Source organism: Chiloscyllium plagiosum, chromosome 11 (assembly GCF_004010195.1).
Source record: "Chiloscyllium plagiosum isolate BGI_BamShark_2017 chromosome 11, ASM401019v2, whole genome shotgun sequence".
In the NCBI taxonomy this organism is placed as follows: Eukaryota; Metazoa; Chordata; class Chondrichthyes; order Orectolobiformes; family Hemiscylliidae; genus Chiloscyllium; species Chiloscyllium plagiosum.
Genome location: NC_057720.1, coordinates 63,489,507 through 63,505,341, shown reverse-complemented (window position 1 = coordinate 63,505,341; position 15,835 = coordinate 63,489,507). Strand labels below are relative to the sequence as shown.

General features: G+C 42.1%; 1 protein-coding gene across 1 annotated transcript in view; it reads left to right on the top strand.

The window, feature by feature from the left end:
- Positions 1 to 15,835, top strand: part of hmcn1 (hemicentin 1) — a 599,829-nt gene that overhangs the window by 433,985 nt on the left and 150,009 nt on the right. The window contains exons 55-59 of the mRNA XM_043699541.1: positions 1,911 to 2,024; positions 2,694 to 2,881; positions 3,614 to 3,710; positions 3,914 to 4,075; positions 12,321 to 12,434. Coding sequence (XP_043555476.1) covers positions 1,911 to 2,024; positions 2,694 to 2,881; positions 3,614 to 3,710; positions 3,914 to 4,075; positions 12,321 to 12,434 — 675 coding nt within the window. The remainder of the gene's footprint in view (positions 1 to 1,910; positions 2,025 to 2,693; positions 2,882 to 3,613; positions 3,711 to 3,913; positions 4,076 to 12,320; positions 12,435 to 15,835) is intronic.

Below are 15,835 nucleotides of genomic sequence, written 5' to 3'. Positions count from 1 at the left end.
ACCAGGAACCTGGGTTTGATTCCAACCTTGGTGCCTGCCTGTGTGGAGTTTGTACATTCTGCCCGTGTCTGTGTGGCTTTCTCCTGGTGCCTCAATATTTAAATATCTGAAATAATAAAAAAAAGTGAGACACCTACAAAAGAAAAGTATTTAAAGTTTGTGCGAAGATTTGTAGCTCGGGTGCTCGTTGTTGTGGTTCTGTTCGCCAAGCTGGAAGTTTTTGTTGCAAACGTTTCGTCCCCTGGCTAGGCGACATCATCAGTGCTTGGGAGCCTCCTGCGAAGCGCTTCTTTGATGTTTCCTCTGGTGTTTATAGTGGTCTGTCCCTGCCGCTTCCGGTTGTCAGTTTCAGCTGTCCGCTGTAGTGGTTGGTATATTGGGTCCAGGTCGATGTGTTTGTTGATGGAGTTTGTGGATGAATGCCATACAGGGACAGACCACTATAAACACCGGAGGAAACATCAAAGAAGCGCTTCGCAGGAGGCACCCAAGCATTGATGATGTCGCCTAGCCAGGGGACGTAACGTTTGCAACAAAAACTTCCAGCTCGGCGAACAGAACCACAACAGAAAAGTATTTTTTTTAAAATAGGAAAGAAAAGAAGTTGCAGCTGAGGACACCCTGAAATGAAGAGAGACAATTGCTGAAATGAGAGGTAAGTTTGTTGACTGGAGAGAGAATACGCAAGCAAACTCACTGGGAGGGCCTATTCACAAGTGCTCAAAGCATAGTTCTACCACGCACATTTTCCTTCTCTGTTTTCTCTGTGCATTGCTCCTTATTTGTTCGGTACTGCTATCTCTAACTTTGCTGCATCAATCCAAGCCATCGTTTCAGTTCGGAAATTCATGGGTCTGCTCCTCTGTCAATTTGGAGTTCATCCAGTGACGGTCCAGTACTTTCCCCCATCACTTCAACTGGTTATATTGTGATAATTTACGAACTTTATGCCATAACAGACTGGACACAAAGGTTACAATAACGTCACTGGTCCCCACATTAATAAAGTAGTGAGTGGTTCCTGAAGAAAGCATCCTATGAATCACTGCTGATTTCACTTAACTTGCGCCATGAATTCTGTTTTATTTCAGAAACTATTTAGACTAATTTGGGCGGCTCAGTGGTTAGCACTGCTGTCTTACAGCATCAAGGTCTCAGGTTCGATTCCAACCTCGGATGACGGTCTGTGTGGAGTTTGCACATTCTCCCCATGTCTGCGTAGGTTTCCTCTGGGTGCTCTGGTTTCCTCCTACAATCCAAAGATGTGCGGGTCAGGTGAATTGACTGTGCTAAATTGCCCATCGTGTTAGGTGCATTAGTCGGAGGGAAATGAGTCTGGGTGGGTTACTGTTCGGAGGGTCGGTGTGGACTGGTTGGGCTGAAGGGCCTGTTTCCACACTGTAGGGAATCTAATCTAATCTAATTGCCCAAATACAGCACCCAAACAGTGACCTTAAACGAATCAACGATCAGTCTGTTTATGGCATAAAGTATGTAAATTATCACAATATAACCAGTTGAAGTGATGGGGGAAAGTACTGGACCGTCACTGGATGAACTCCAAATTGACAGAGGAGCAGACCCATGAATTTCCGAACTGAAACGATGGCTTGGATTGATGCAGCAAAGTTAGAGATAGCAGTGCAGAACCAATAAGGAGCAATGCACAGAGAAAACAGAGAAGGAAAATGTGCTTTGAGCACTTGTGAATAGGTAGGACATTAATGACTAAATATCTGAAAGGTGCTCCTGAACCCAGAAAACATGAGCAGGAGATCCACTAATAGTTATACAACATGCCCCAGTTATAACATACAAATTCCTTTCAGTGTTCATGTATTAGATTGCAAACATGATGTACTTAAAGCCTAAGCATCAAATTGTATTAATTTGCATTAATTATCTATTAGGAGGACGTGTGTTACAAATACCCAGAGCACAAATAGAGGATGCTGGGAGATATACTTGTGTGGCTACGAATGAAGCAGGCGAGGATTCCATTCAGTATGAATTGAGAGTTATGAGTGAGTATCAAAGGCTCAACTAGGTAATGGATTTTGTGGCACAAAAATGCAGAGGTATATGAATTACAGATCTTAAGAATTGTTGAATCTTTGCTTTTTGACAACTCCCCACCCCAAAACCACAACTTAAAAATCAGTCCCCAGTTCTGTAGCTGAATAAATTATACAGTCGGTTATGATATAACGCGATGGTTCTGTTATAGTCTCACGTTAGAAGGGAATTGCACACTGGCCGTGCCTATTCAACTAATGGGGCTGGAATCACATTATAGCCAATATAGGCAAGGAATTTGCCTATATTTGCGTTCTGCGAATAATGGTCTAAATTTTTCAATGGTGTTAAAGCCAATTCGTGTTGAAGAAACAAGCGTTATGGCAGAACATACTGTACAGCATGTTAAATAAAGCTTACTGCTACCAACTAAAATGCTACTCTTCTACTTATTATTTAAACTTCAAACTGAATACCGAGAATTTGGTCAACCCTGCTCTTCTCCCATTATTATATCAACTGAACTCCTGCCTTAGGAACTGAAAGCAACTTATTTGTTATGCAAAGTATGACAAAGTGGTGATTTTTCATTGCTGTAGCTTAATATTACTGACAAAAAAAAAGTTCAAAAAGATATTGTTAAGAAATTCCTCACATTATTGTACTTTTCCACCTAGCTCCTCCTACCATTAAAGGAGCTGATAGTGATTTACCAGAAGAAGTTATTGTGCTGATAAACAAGACTACCATGTTGGACTGTATGGTTAGTGGAACTCCCAATCCCAAAATCACCTGGCTAAAGGATGGTCAGCCATTGAAAGCAGACAACACACACAAAATCCTGTCCAATGGACGAACTCTGCAGGTGTGGACCCCAAGATTATCAATGCTTATATTTATAGAGAGTCTTTGTTAATGCTTATGTTTATAGGGGCTGCATTATCAAGAGTTCATCTAACATTTCTCCTATCAAAATATTTCACTTTTTTAAATACTTTGGAAAAACAGCTTATTAAAGAGATTGTATTGGCACATGGAGTATTTTCAACATGTTCAGTTACTTGGTCTGATGATTAGGCAATAAAATGGATTGCAATATTTGTTTGTAAAGCAGTACAGCAATAGTCTGAATTATTTATACTCCCTTGGGAGGAACTGAGTCTTACAGGTCAGCATAGACTAATTCGGCTGGCTTGACCTTTTTTAAACCTAGAGCAATAGTAGAGTTTCATATTTAGACTGCATGTTCCTGGGCTGGAACAAATAAGCCAAGTTTATGGAAAGGGAATGGATGCCAGGCCATAGAAAGAACAGACTTAGCCAAAGTATGATCAATTTGTTCACTGTCCACAGTGCCTTGTAAAGTTACTTTAGTATGAGCCAACTGTTTCCCATCAGGAATGGGAAACATGAAGGAGAAAAATGTTAGAAAGTATCAAATGTCAAATTTTAACATCACATGCAAATTGCTGAAATTTATTTTATATTGCAGGGAATAACATTAACTTGTGAAACAAAACCATGTTAAAATTGCATGATGGGACATTCCTGAGTTATTGTTAAAGTTATTAAGATTCAATTGTTAATCTCCCAACAGATCCTCAGCGCTCATGTTTCAGATACAGGCAGATATGTTTGTGTTGCAGAAAATGTAGCTGGAAACACAGAAAAATATTTCAACTTGAATGTCCATGGTGAGTGACAACAATTTTATGTAACACATTGGGAAAACCAGAAACTCCAAGAAATACACCTTGAAAATACTCTATAGTACAAATGCTCGATCACTAAGAGTGTACTAAATTTGCTCTGACTGTTATATTCTTCTGACATGTATTATTTTTTGTTGTCATTGTGAAAAATACTTTTCAAGAAAAATAAACGTTGTGTTTTACAGTGCCTCCCATTATCATGGGCACCAGCCCAGAGAACATGACCGTTGTTATAAACAACTTCATATCTTTGATGTGTGAAGCCACAGCATTTCCACCACCCAGTCTTAGTTGGCTTAAGGATGGGAAACCTCTGCAGTCCAACACCAACGTTATTATTTTGCCAGGTAAGAAATTGGTTTATTTTATGTAATTTAATTCAAATCTTCGCTTGAGACGCGTGATTGATCCTAATGGGTGAGTATTAGAAAAATGAACTTACTGATGTTTTTTATTGTCTACTACTCAAATCAATATATTACATGTTCATGGAAATTATGTTCAGTTGATCTTTAGGCTGGATTTTCTGTTGCTTCTTGAGTAAAAATGGACATGAGGAATTTAAGTGGCGTGTCTAGAACAGAGTGGGATTTTCGATCTATTTTCCAGAGAAGACCGAACTGTCTGGTGTATGTTAATGCATACACTCGTAAGGACTACCACAGAGAAAAAGGAGACTTGTTTCTACTTGTGTTTTTTTTGTTAAGTTGGAGGAATCCATTTATAGCTTCTGGTCACAGCTTACTTCAATTTGGCATTGGAGGTCACGTTGCATTGTCTTTATCTCTCTAGTCTTCTGTCTGTTCTCCACAGCAAAGCAGTGACAGTTCCCAGTATGGCTGCTGCTTGCCTTTGCAGCTGGTGCCAAGCAGGTTTTTTTCTGCCCCATGAAGGCACTTGATACTTCTAGTTGGGAACTGAGTTCACGTCCTGCAAACATGATGCAATTCAAGTGTGGAATCAGAACCTGGATTTCATCTCAATGTCAGGTTCCTGACCCTGCTTCGAAAAACAGCCTTTAGACATTTGTATAAACTCAGCCCTACTTGAAAATGGTAAAATGCACACACTTATTCTTCAGGGTCAAGTCAGTATTGTCTGCATGACACTTGGGTGTTCACATATTTGGCAGGTTAGTAAGGCTAAAATGTAATCTATAAGGTACATCATTGTTGATACCTAATAGGTTTGATGGATGTTACAACACTTGGGATCATTTCCATTCTATTTTATTTTCATTCCTGGCATGTGAATATCTCTGGCTGGGCCAGCTTTTAATATCGATCTTAGATGCCCTTGATAGGATGATGGTGAGCTGTCTTTTTGATGTACTTAGTCTGTTTGGTGTTGGTAGAACCATGATGCCATCAGGGAGGAATTGCCATGATTGTGACACACCAACAATGAAGGACCAGTGTTCTATTCCAAGTCAATATGGTAAGGGGTTTAGAGAGGAACTTGTCCCCAAATGGTAGTGTTCCCATGTGTATGCTGCCCTTGCCTTCCAGATGGTAATGATTGTGGATTTGGAAGAAGTTACCTAAGGACCTTTGGTGAACTTCTGTAATGCCTCTTGTAGAAGCTACTGAGCAATGGCGCCAGTCAAGAGAGCTGCTTTGTCCTGAATGGTGTCAAGTTTCTTGAGGATTATAGAGTTGCACTTTCCCAGGCAAGTGAAAAGTCATCCAGCACATTCCTGTCTTGTACCTTGTAGATGGTGGTGAGTTGATTGCAGCGTGCCTAACCTCTGCGCACTTGTGCTCAGTCAGTTCAGTTTCTGGTCAATGGTAGCCCTCAGCTTATTGATAATGGGGGTTTCAGTAATGGTGGAGAGAAGATCATTGATGAAGCAGCTGAAGATGATTGGGCCACAGACATTCCTGGAGCTGAGATGACAATTTCATCAACTACACAATCAGCTTACTTTTATAATGTTAAGAATCCAACCAGTGAATAGTTTTGCCCCCATGCCCATTGAATCTACTTTTGCTCGAGTTCCTTGAGGCCATATGGTCAAATACAGCCTTGCAGAGGAAACACAGTCACACTCACCCTATCTCGAGAATTCAGTTCCTTACAGACTTGGTTCAAATGTGGACTAATGAGGTCAAGATTTGAGTGGCCTGGGCAGAACCCAAACACATGTCAATGAGTAGGTTATTTGAAACAAAGTGCTATTTCATAATAATATTGATAATATCTTGTATCACTTTATTGATGATTGAGAGGAGACTGATGGGGTGGTAATTTCCCACATTGGATGTATTCTGCTTTTTGTGTACAGGAAATTCCTGGGTAGTTTTCTGCATTGTCAGATAAATGCTACTGTTGTAGCTCAACCAGAACTGCTTGGCTAGGTCTTGGCAAGTTCTGGAGCAGAAGTCTTTCAGTACTATTGCCATAATGCTGTCAGGGCCATGACCGTATGTCCACCTTGAGGTATTTTTAATATCTTGTGGACTGAATCAAATCGGTTGAAGACTGGCCTCAATGATGCGGGAACCTCTGAAGGAAGCTGAGATGAATCATCCACATGGTACTCCTGGCTGAAAATTATTGTGAATACTTCAGGCTTATCTTTTGCACGGAGCACTGGCCTTTCCTATCAATGAGGAAGGTGCCAGGATCCCCACTTACCTTAAGTTGGCATTCCCTACTCTCTTTCCCTTTATATTCCAAAACCTTCGCTGGGAGTAATTCATTAACTCTGGTGATGGCCTAAGGTATTCTGTCCATACTTTGTATGGAAATGGCAATCTTATATGTTTAATTACAGTGGGAGGAGGACTCCTTTTTCGTTTGTTGCCCATTTAATTAATTGCAAAAGCCATTATAAACAGATGTCCCAGTAAATATAACAATTTATTGATACAGTGTAAACAGCCTGAGTCATGAGAAGTTAAACTGTTTTGCTCCTCTCTATTCAGAAGTAAAATCCAGACAAGTTATATTATGTTCCAACATGAAGAATGTACATTGATAAGAAGCTGGTGGGAGAAAGTGGAAAAGAAACAATAGCAGACAAAAGGGTGCAGAACAAAACGGCAAACAATATAGAAAGTTACTGGTGGAGTCTAATTATGTTGTTTCACAGAAACTATGAGCTGGATTTTATGGGGTGACAGTCAGGCTCCCCGCGCTTGCCCTGCTAAAATGTCAATGGAGTAACAGACAGACTTCACTTGAGAAGAATGACTGCCCGCTGCCATGTAACACTAATTGGATGTTAATGCACTAGAAGCAGGATTCCCACTCCTTAGAGATAACTCCTACCTCAGAATGAACAGCAGCCAATTTGTAATTCCAGAAGCACCCTGCAGGAGAAAGGGTTAAGGCAGGGACTATGACAATCTCCATTTAGGCAGACTGTCTAAAGAGCTGGAAAATGAGGTGAGCAGGGTGGTGGGATGGATCTTGCTAGGTTCACACTAGCAGGTCTCAGTAAAGAGGTCCGAATGGGTAGTAGTCAAAAGAAGAATGGGGTGGAGGTACTTCTGATAGGTACAAGGGAGCTACAAAGGAGGATTGTTTCTCACCCACTCCTCACCTCATCCTTCCATAATTCTCCCCCCCCACTCTAACAGGTCGAATTACTGCATTACCAGCTTGGTGTGCCCTTCCATACCCCAAACACTGAGTGAAGTATCATCAAAAGTGGTATGAAGACTGTAAGTCACTGTCAATTGATTACTTAAGGAGAAGGCCAAAGAATGAATTGTTTGAATCATCACTTTCTGCAGTGAGGGATCATAAAATCCAGCTTTAGTTAAGTTCGGTGAGGCTGTGGTATGGAGCAGATTACTGCTAAAAAAAAAATCAGACATAGTGGACGACTATAAAAGATCATGTGTCACGTATCCTTGATCTTAAAATACCCTTGGTATTCTGGCAGTTAAATTATAGTGCTCCTGCCAGCTTTGTCTCATTCGTATAAATGTTCACAGCTGTATTTCTGTATTCAGTAGCAGAAGAGTAAACCAGCTGTAATCATAATACCGGACAACTAATGGCTGGACTGATAATAGCAAGTTTAGAATCAACGCTATGGTTCAAAGCCAAATCACCTCTCTTCAATTGAGATTAATCATTTGCATGTTTTGCTCACAAATGGGAATTTTCAATCGAATGCAGTTATGGTATTATTTGTCTCATGAGTTCATAGTTGAGTTTGTCCTTCTGGTAGCAGGAGTCTAGAGAAATAGGCAGAACTTTTACACTCAACTTTGACCTAGTTTCCAGTACCCGTGTATGGTAGATTCCCAATAGATTTGCAGTCACCATTGCATTCCAGCTTGTGTTGGCAGCTGAAATTACACATATCTAGAATTGAGATTTCTTTCCTCTAGACATATTTCCATTTATGGTGTTACATTAGATCCCTCACTAGGCAGTGTTGGAGTGACAGTGATTAGTTGCAGACCATACACTTATATATTTCAGTGGAATGGGGAACAGAGGGGGAGTGGAGATGTAATGGACAACATATAGTGTTTTCACCATCCCCCCAGACCTCCCCCTCACTGAGAACGAATGATCAGTCCTCAGCAAAGGCCTTACCTTTATCCCCCTCCGCCCACGCATCAATGAAATTAATACGTGTCGTGACATCAAACACTTCTTCCGCTGCCTCCGAGCTTACATTTTCAATCAAGACTCCCGCCCACCTTCCGAGGACCCCTTCGCCCGCCTCCAACACACTCCATCTACCTGGATACCCCGTGCTGGCCTATTACCCACCCTCGATCTCTTCATTTCCAACTGCCACCGAGACATTAACTGCCTCAACCTGTCTACCCCCTCCCCCACTCCAACCTCTCACCCTCACAACGTGCAGCCCTCCACTCCCTCTGCTCCAATCCCAACCTCACCATCAAGCCAGCGGATAAAGGGGGTACATTGGTAGTCTGGCGCACTGACCTCTACACTGCTCAAGCCAGATGCCATCTTGAAGACACCTCCTCCTACCGCCCCTTCGACCATGACCCCACCCCCATCACCAAACCATCATCTCCCAGACCATACAGAACCTCATCATCTCAGGAGATCTCCCACCCACAGCTTCCAACCTCAGAATCGGGCAAAGCGGGGTTCCCGGACTATCTCCTTCCCAAGATCCACAAGCCTGACCACCCCGGCAGAACCATTGTCTCAGCATGCTCCTGCCCCACCGACTCATCTCCACCTACCCTGATACTGTCCTATCCCACCTAGTCCAGAAACACCCCAGATACATTCGAGACACCACTCACACCCTCCACCAAGAGTCATAGAGATGTACAGAATGGAAACAGACCCTTCAGTTCAACCCGTCCATGCCGAGATTATATCCCAACCCAATCTAGTCCCACCTGCCAGCATCCGGCCCATATCCCTCCAAACTTTTCCTATTCATATACCCATCCAAATGCCTCTTAAATGTTGCAATTGTACCAGCCTCCACCACATCCTCTGGCAGCTCACCTCCTTCAAAACTTCCATTTCCCCAGCTCCCAATGCCTCATCTTCACCATGGACATCCAATCCCTCTACACCTCCATCCGCAATGACCAAGGCTTCCAAGCCCTCAGTTTCATCCTTTCCCAACGTTCCCAACAGTACCCTTCTACTGACACTCTCATTCGTTTGGCTGAACTGGTCCTCGCCCTTAATTTCTCCTTCAAATCCTCCCACTTCCTCCAGACCAAAGAGGTAGCCATGGGCACCCGCATGGGCCCCAGCTATGCTTGTTTCCTTGTCAGCTACGTAGAACAGCCCATCTTCCGTAGTTACACCGGCACCACTCCCCACCTCTTCCTCCGTTACATTGATGACTGCATTGACACCACCTCGTGCTCCCACAAGGAGGTTGAGCAGTTCATCAAATTCACTAATACATTCCACCCCAACCTTAAATTCACCAGGACCATCTCTGTCACGTCCCTCGCCTTCCTGGACCTCGCCATCTCCGTTAATGACGACCGACTTGACACTGACATCTTTTACAAATCCATCGACTCCCACAGCTACCTAGATTACACCTCTTCCCACCCTACCTCCTGCAAAAATGCCATCCCGTATTCCCAATTCCTCCACGTTATCTGCTCCCAGGAGGACCAGTTCCACCACAGAACACACCAGATGACCTCCTTCTTAAGAGACTGCACTTTCCCTTCCCACATGGTTGTGGGCGGCACGGTGGCACAGTGGTTAGCACTGCTGCCTCACAGCGCCAGAGACCCGGGTTCAATTCCCGACTCAGGCGACTGACTGTGTGGAGTTTGCACATTCTCCCCGTGTCTGCGTGGGTTTCCTCCGGGTGCTCCGGTTTCCTCCCACAATCCAAAAAATGTGCGGGTCAGGTGAATTGGCCAAGCTAAATTGCCCGTAGTGTTAGGTTAAAGGGGTAAATGTAGGGGTATGGGTGGGTTGCGCTTCGGCGGGTCGGTGTGGACTTGTTGGGCCGAAGGGCCTGTTTCCACACTGTAATGTAATGTAATCTAATCTAATCTAAGATGCCCTCCAACGCATCTCATCTATATCCTGCACCTTGGCCCCAAACCCCACCCCTCCAACCGTAACAAGGACAGAACCCCCCGGTCCTCACCTTCCACCCTACCAACCTTCGCATAACCCGCATCATCCATCGACATTTCCACCATCTCCAAATGCACCACACAAGAGATATATTTCCCTCCCCACACCTCCATCCAAGGCCCCAAAGGAGCATTCTACATCCATCAAAGTTTCACCTGCACATCCACCAATGTTATTTATTGTATCTGTTGCTCCTGATGCAGTCTCCTCTACATTGGGGAGACTGGACACCTCCTCACAGAGCGCTTTAGGGAACATCTCCAGGGCACCCGCACCAATCAACCCCACTGCCCCGTGGCCCAACATTTCAACTCCCCCTCCCACTATGCCGAGGACATGCAGGAACTGGACCTCCTCCACCGCCGCTCCCTCACCAACGGACGCCTGGAGGAAGAACGTCTCATCTTCTGCCTCGGAACACTTCAACTCGAGGGCATCAATGTGGACTTCACCAGATTCCTCATTTCCCCTCCCCCCACCTTACCCCAGTTCCAACCTTCCAGCTCAGCACCGTTCCCATGACCTGTCCTACCTGCTAATCTCCCTTCCCACCTATCTGCTCCACCCTCCTCTCTGACCTATCACCTCCATCCCCACTCCCATTCACCTATTGTGCTCTATGCTACTTTCTCCCCACCCCCACACCCCTCTCATTTATCTCTCCACTCTGCAGGCACCTTGCCTCTATTCCTGATGATGGGCTTTTACCTGAAACGTCGATTTTCCTGCTCCTCGGATGCTGCCTGACCTGCTGTGCTTTTCCAGAACCACTCTGATCTAGACTCTGGTTTGCAGCATCTGCAGTCCTCACTTTTGCCAACGTATAATGATGCTGACTGCGAAGATTTTTTTGTTAAAAAATGGTTTGACCTACAGACTTTTCCATCCATCACTTCAGAGTAACACATGGAATTCATGCACATCTGAACATTTGTAAAGTAATGTCAGATTCTTAAAGACAGATGTAACTCATTTTGCTTTAAAATGGTTCATATCGTAAGGTTTTCATTTAGATTCTACTTTTATATAAAAATAACTCTGATCTTAAATACTTTCATTAAAGTTGAGGTCAGATATAGGTAGGCACTTTCAAAAGTCTGAAAATAACAGATGCACAGTATAGCTTGGAAAGAGGGCACATTTAAAGTACAAAATTTTTTTAAAAAACAGTACAACTTGCATATCCACTCATCTTTCAGTCAAAATAAAATGTAAGATCAGCAGATGAGATGTAATTTATATCAGAGTACAGTCAGTTCTGCTATAACATGGGTTTCTTCAACATGAATTGGCTATAGTGTGATTGAAGAATTTAGACTATTATTTCCAGAAAGTGAACTTTCCTTATCTGTATTGGTTATAACATGATTCTAGTCCCATTAATTTAAATGGCGCTGCGATTACGCAATTCTCGTATCCTGCGGGATCACAGGGGACTGGAACTATCGCGTTACATCAGAACATACTGTTTAGAAATAAAATAAGTGAGAAAAGACCATTCTGCTCATCCAGCCAATTTCTTTCACATACCTTATGCAATACATTCTTCTATCTCCATTCGTTCCATTGAATATCAAAGAAAAATTCTTCAAGTTTCTCCCTTCTCAATATTAAATAAAACAAACTTAGGTAATTTTATACCTTAAGTTATACATCCTGGCCAGCTGGATATATCTGCTTGATCTTAGGAGCTCAAGAAACATGTATATGGTAAATGAAATTGACAATTTGCATAACTAATACTCAAAAAAGTAAAGAAATTGAATATAGCAACTAAACAAAGATGAAACAGATATAATATGATAGCATAGATCTTGATGCAAAGGTACTGAGTAGAGGATAGTGTCAATGTCTAAACACATACTCTATTGAAGAATTAACAATATTCTGCACTTTGCTTCTATAAATTCTAAAAAGTTAATCTATTGAAAGTGATTTTTGATGCAACTACAGATCTTTTCACTTGGATCAATATTGCAATATGTTTTTGATTCTGAAATCAAGCTTTCTTTCTCACAGGAGGTCGAACTGTCCAGTTGCCTCGAGCTAAGCAGTCAGATGGAGGAAAATATGCATGCTTAGCCATGAATCAAGCAGGAGAAGCTGAAAAGCAGATTTACCTCACTGTTTATGGTTGGTATATATGATTTCAGATTTAAGTGTATTGGGACTGAGGAGATAAAAGTTAACACAGCAGTAATTTATAAAGTTTTCATTAGAAACATACGAAAACTGTTTCTACTGCTTTTACTTCTACTTTGCAAAAACTTCTATAGGTATGTGAAGAGAAAAATTATTAGTGACAAATGTATGTCCCTTACAGTCAGAAACAGGGTATGTTATAATGGGAACAAATAGATAGCAGATCAATTAAATACATATTTCGATCTGCCTTCACAAAGGGCACAAATAATGTCGCAAATATTTTGGGGATTGCAGTCTAGTGAGAGAAATAAACTAAGAAAAATCAGTATTGGTAGAGAATTGGTGTGGGAAACTTGGGATTAAAGGCTGACAAGGGCCTGATAATCAACATCTCCACGGAATTTAAGGAAGTGACCCTCGAAATAGTAGATGAAGTGGTGGTCAGCTTTAAAGATTTTACAGATTTGGGAATAGTTCCTATGGATTGGAGCATAGCTAATGTAAACTCGTTATTTAAAAAAAAGAAGGTAAAGAGAAAACAGGGAATTATGGACTGGTTAGACTGACATCAGTAATGGGGAAATTGCTAGAGTCCACTTTTAAAAACTCAGAACACTTAGAAAACAGCGACAGGATTAGTCAGAGTTAACATGGATCTTGCAAGCAGGAAGTCATGCTCGACAAATCTACCAGAATTGTGTGTGGTTGTAATGCATAAAGTTGATAAGGGGAAGCCAATGATGTGATTTACGTGGACTGTCAGAATGTAAAATTAAAACATATGACATTGAGAATAATGTACAGACATGGATTCCAAGCTAGCTGGCAAATAGGAAACAAGAAGTAGGAATAAATGGTTCTTTTTCAAGTGGCAGACAGTGACTAGTTGAGTATCACAAGGATCAGTACTTGGACCCTAGCTATTCACAATATATATCAATAATTTAGATAAGGGAACTAAACATAAAGTTGGCATAGTAACAGAGAACCACTGGGCTGTTCTCTCATTTAGAAAGAGGTGACTGGTGGTAGTTCAATAAGGTGGGACCTTCATAGTGAACTCAGCTGGTAGAAAAATTGAACCTGCGATGCTGGCATCACACTGCATTGCAAACTAGCTGTCAAGCTAACTAACCCCCAAACTAACTACACTTACCTCCATGTTTGTAGACAACTTAAAGCTGGTCTGGAGAGTGTGCTGTGAGGATGATGCAGAAATGCTTCAGTGTGATTGGGACAAGTTGAAAGAGTGGGCAAATGCATGGCAGATGAAGTATGATGTAGATAAATGTGAGGTCATTCACTTTGGTAGCAAAAAGTTAAAGGAATCTCATATGGTACAGATACTTTGGCAATGTGGTCAATCAGGTTATTCAACACCTTTATACAAGCTGACATTGAGTATCGTGCACTTGAAAAAAAACACTTAAATAAGAGTGCCTCCTTATGTAAATAGTTCTATTGGCTGCACTTAATGTCATGATCTTTCCTTGCCGCTCTCAACACCCCCATCAAACTTAAATTCACCAGTAAAGGCACACAGTTGGTGGCCAGCTTATTGCCTGACTACTTGACAACAAACCAATATGGTTGGGGGAGGGCAGGAAAGTGGAGGTCAGCAGACTGTTTTCTAACTACTTTGTTAAATAGGCAAGAAGGAAGAGGGGCACATCATTTGAGGGGCCATGCCTTGTGTGCATCAGGGACACTCACGCTCATCCATGGGGGAACCAGCAGACCTTCTGTGCAAAATTCGGCTCTATGGCTCTCATTTATAACAGTCCAACAAATTTGAATTGTCAATGAAACTGACAACTATATTTTTCAAGGCTGTCAGATTTAAAATCTTGCCTCTTATTGCGCTGTCTTCCCACTTTGCAAACTTTGGAACCTAGGTTTATCATCACCTCATCATCATTCTTGATTTATCATAGCCTTTCTACAATTCTTTTCAATCTTTTTACCCTGTCAATGACTTAAAATCCTCATTAGAAATAATTGTTGAACTACATGTTTATCTGCAATGACATGTTTGTTAATTGCATCTGAATTGGTAACGAATACGTTTCAAATAGAGTTATAGAGTTGTATAGCACAGAAACAGACCCATCAGTTCAACTCATTCAGGTTGACCAGATATTCTAAATAAATCCAATCCCCATTTTCCCACATCCCACTGAACCCTTCCTATTCATATACCATCCAGATGACTGTTAAATGTTGTAATTGTACCAGCCTCCATGACTCATTCCATCCACGTGCCACCCTCTGAGTGAAAAAGTTGCCCCTTGGGTCCCTTTGAAATTTTGCTGCTCTCCCCTTAAACCTATGCCCTCTAGTTTTGGACTCTGCTATCCTGAGGGAAAAGACCTCATTTGTTCAGCCTATTCATGCCTCTCATGATTTTATAAGTTTCTATAAGGTCACCCCTCAGCATCCGATGCTCCAGGGAAGACAGCCCCAGCCTATTCAGCCTTTCCCTACAGCTCAAACCCTCCAACCCTGACAACATCCTTGTAAATCTTTTCTGAACCCCTTCAAGTTTCACAACATCCTTCCTATTGGACGGAGAACAAAATTGCATGCGGTATTCCATTAATGGCCTAACCAATCTCCAGTACAGCTGCAACATGACCTCCTAATTCCTATACTCAATGCAGTGACCAATAAAGGCAAGCATACCAAATGCCTTCTTCACTACCTGTAACTCTACTTTCAATGAACTATGAACCCTCACTCTAAGGTCTTTTTGTTCAGGACCACTCTCCAGGACCTTACCATTAAGCATACAAGTCCTGCCTTGATTTGCCTTTCTAAAATGCAGCACCTCACATTTATCTAAATTAAACTCGATCTGCCACTCCTTGGCCCATTGGCCCATCTGAGCAAGATCCTGTTGTACTCTGAGGTAACCTCTGCTGTCCACTACACCTCCAATTTTGGTGTCGTTTACAAACTTACTCACCATTCCATTGGTGTTCATATCCAAGTCATTCATATAAATGATGAAAAGCAGTGGACCCAGCACCATTCCTTGTGGCACACCACTGGTCACAGGCCTTGAGTCTGAAATATAATAACCAGTTTCAATTGCCAGTCAACTGTAGTAGTTATGAAGACAGAACCCCTAAATAATGAATATTTGTCACAAAATCTAGAAATTTAATTAACATTTTGTTAATCATGTTCAAAAAGTGACATTCTGCTGACATGTTTGCCCATTTCTGATGGTCTGAAGAAGTCATACCAGACTCAAAATATTCACCTTGTTTCCCTCTCTTCAGATGTTGCCAGAGCTGTTGAGTTTCTCCAGCATTCTGATTCAGATTTTCAGCAGCCACAAGTATTTTGTCTTTTTAGAGTCATAGAGATGTACAGCATGGAAACAG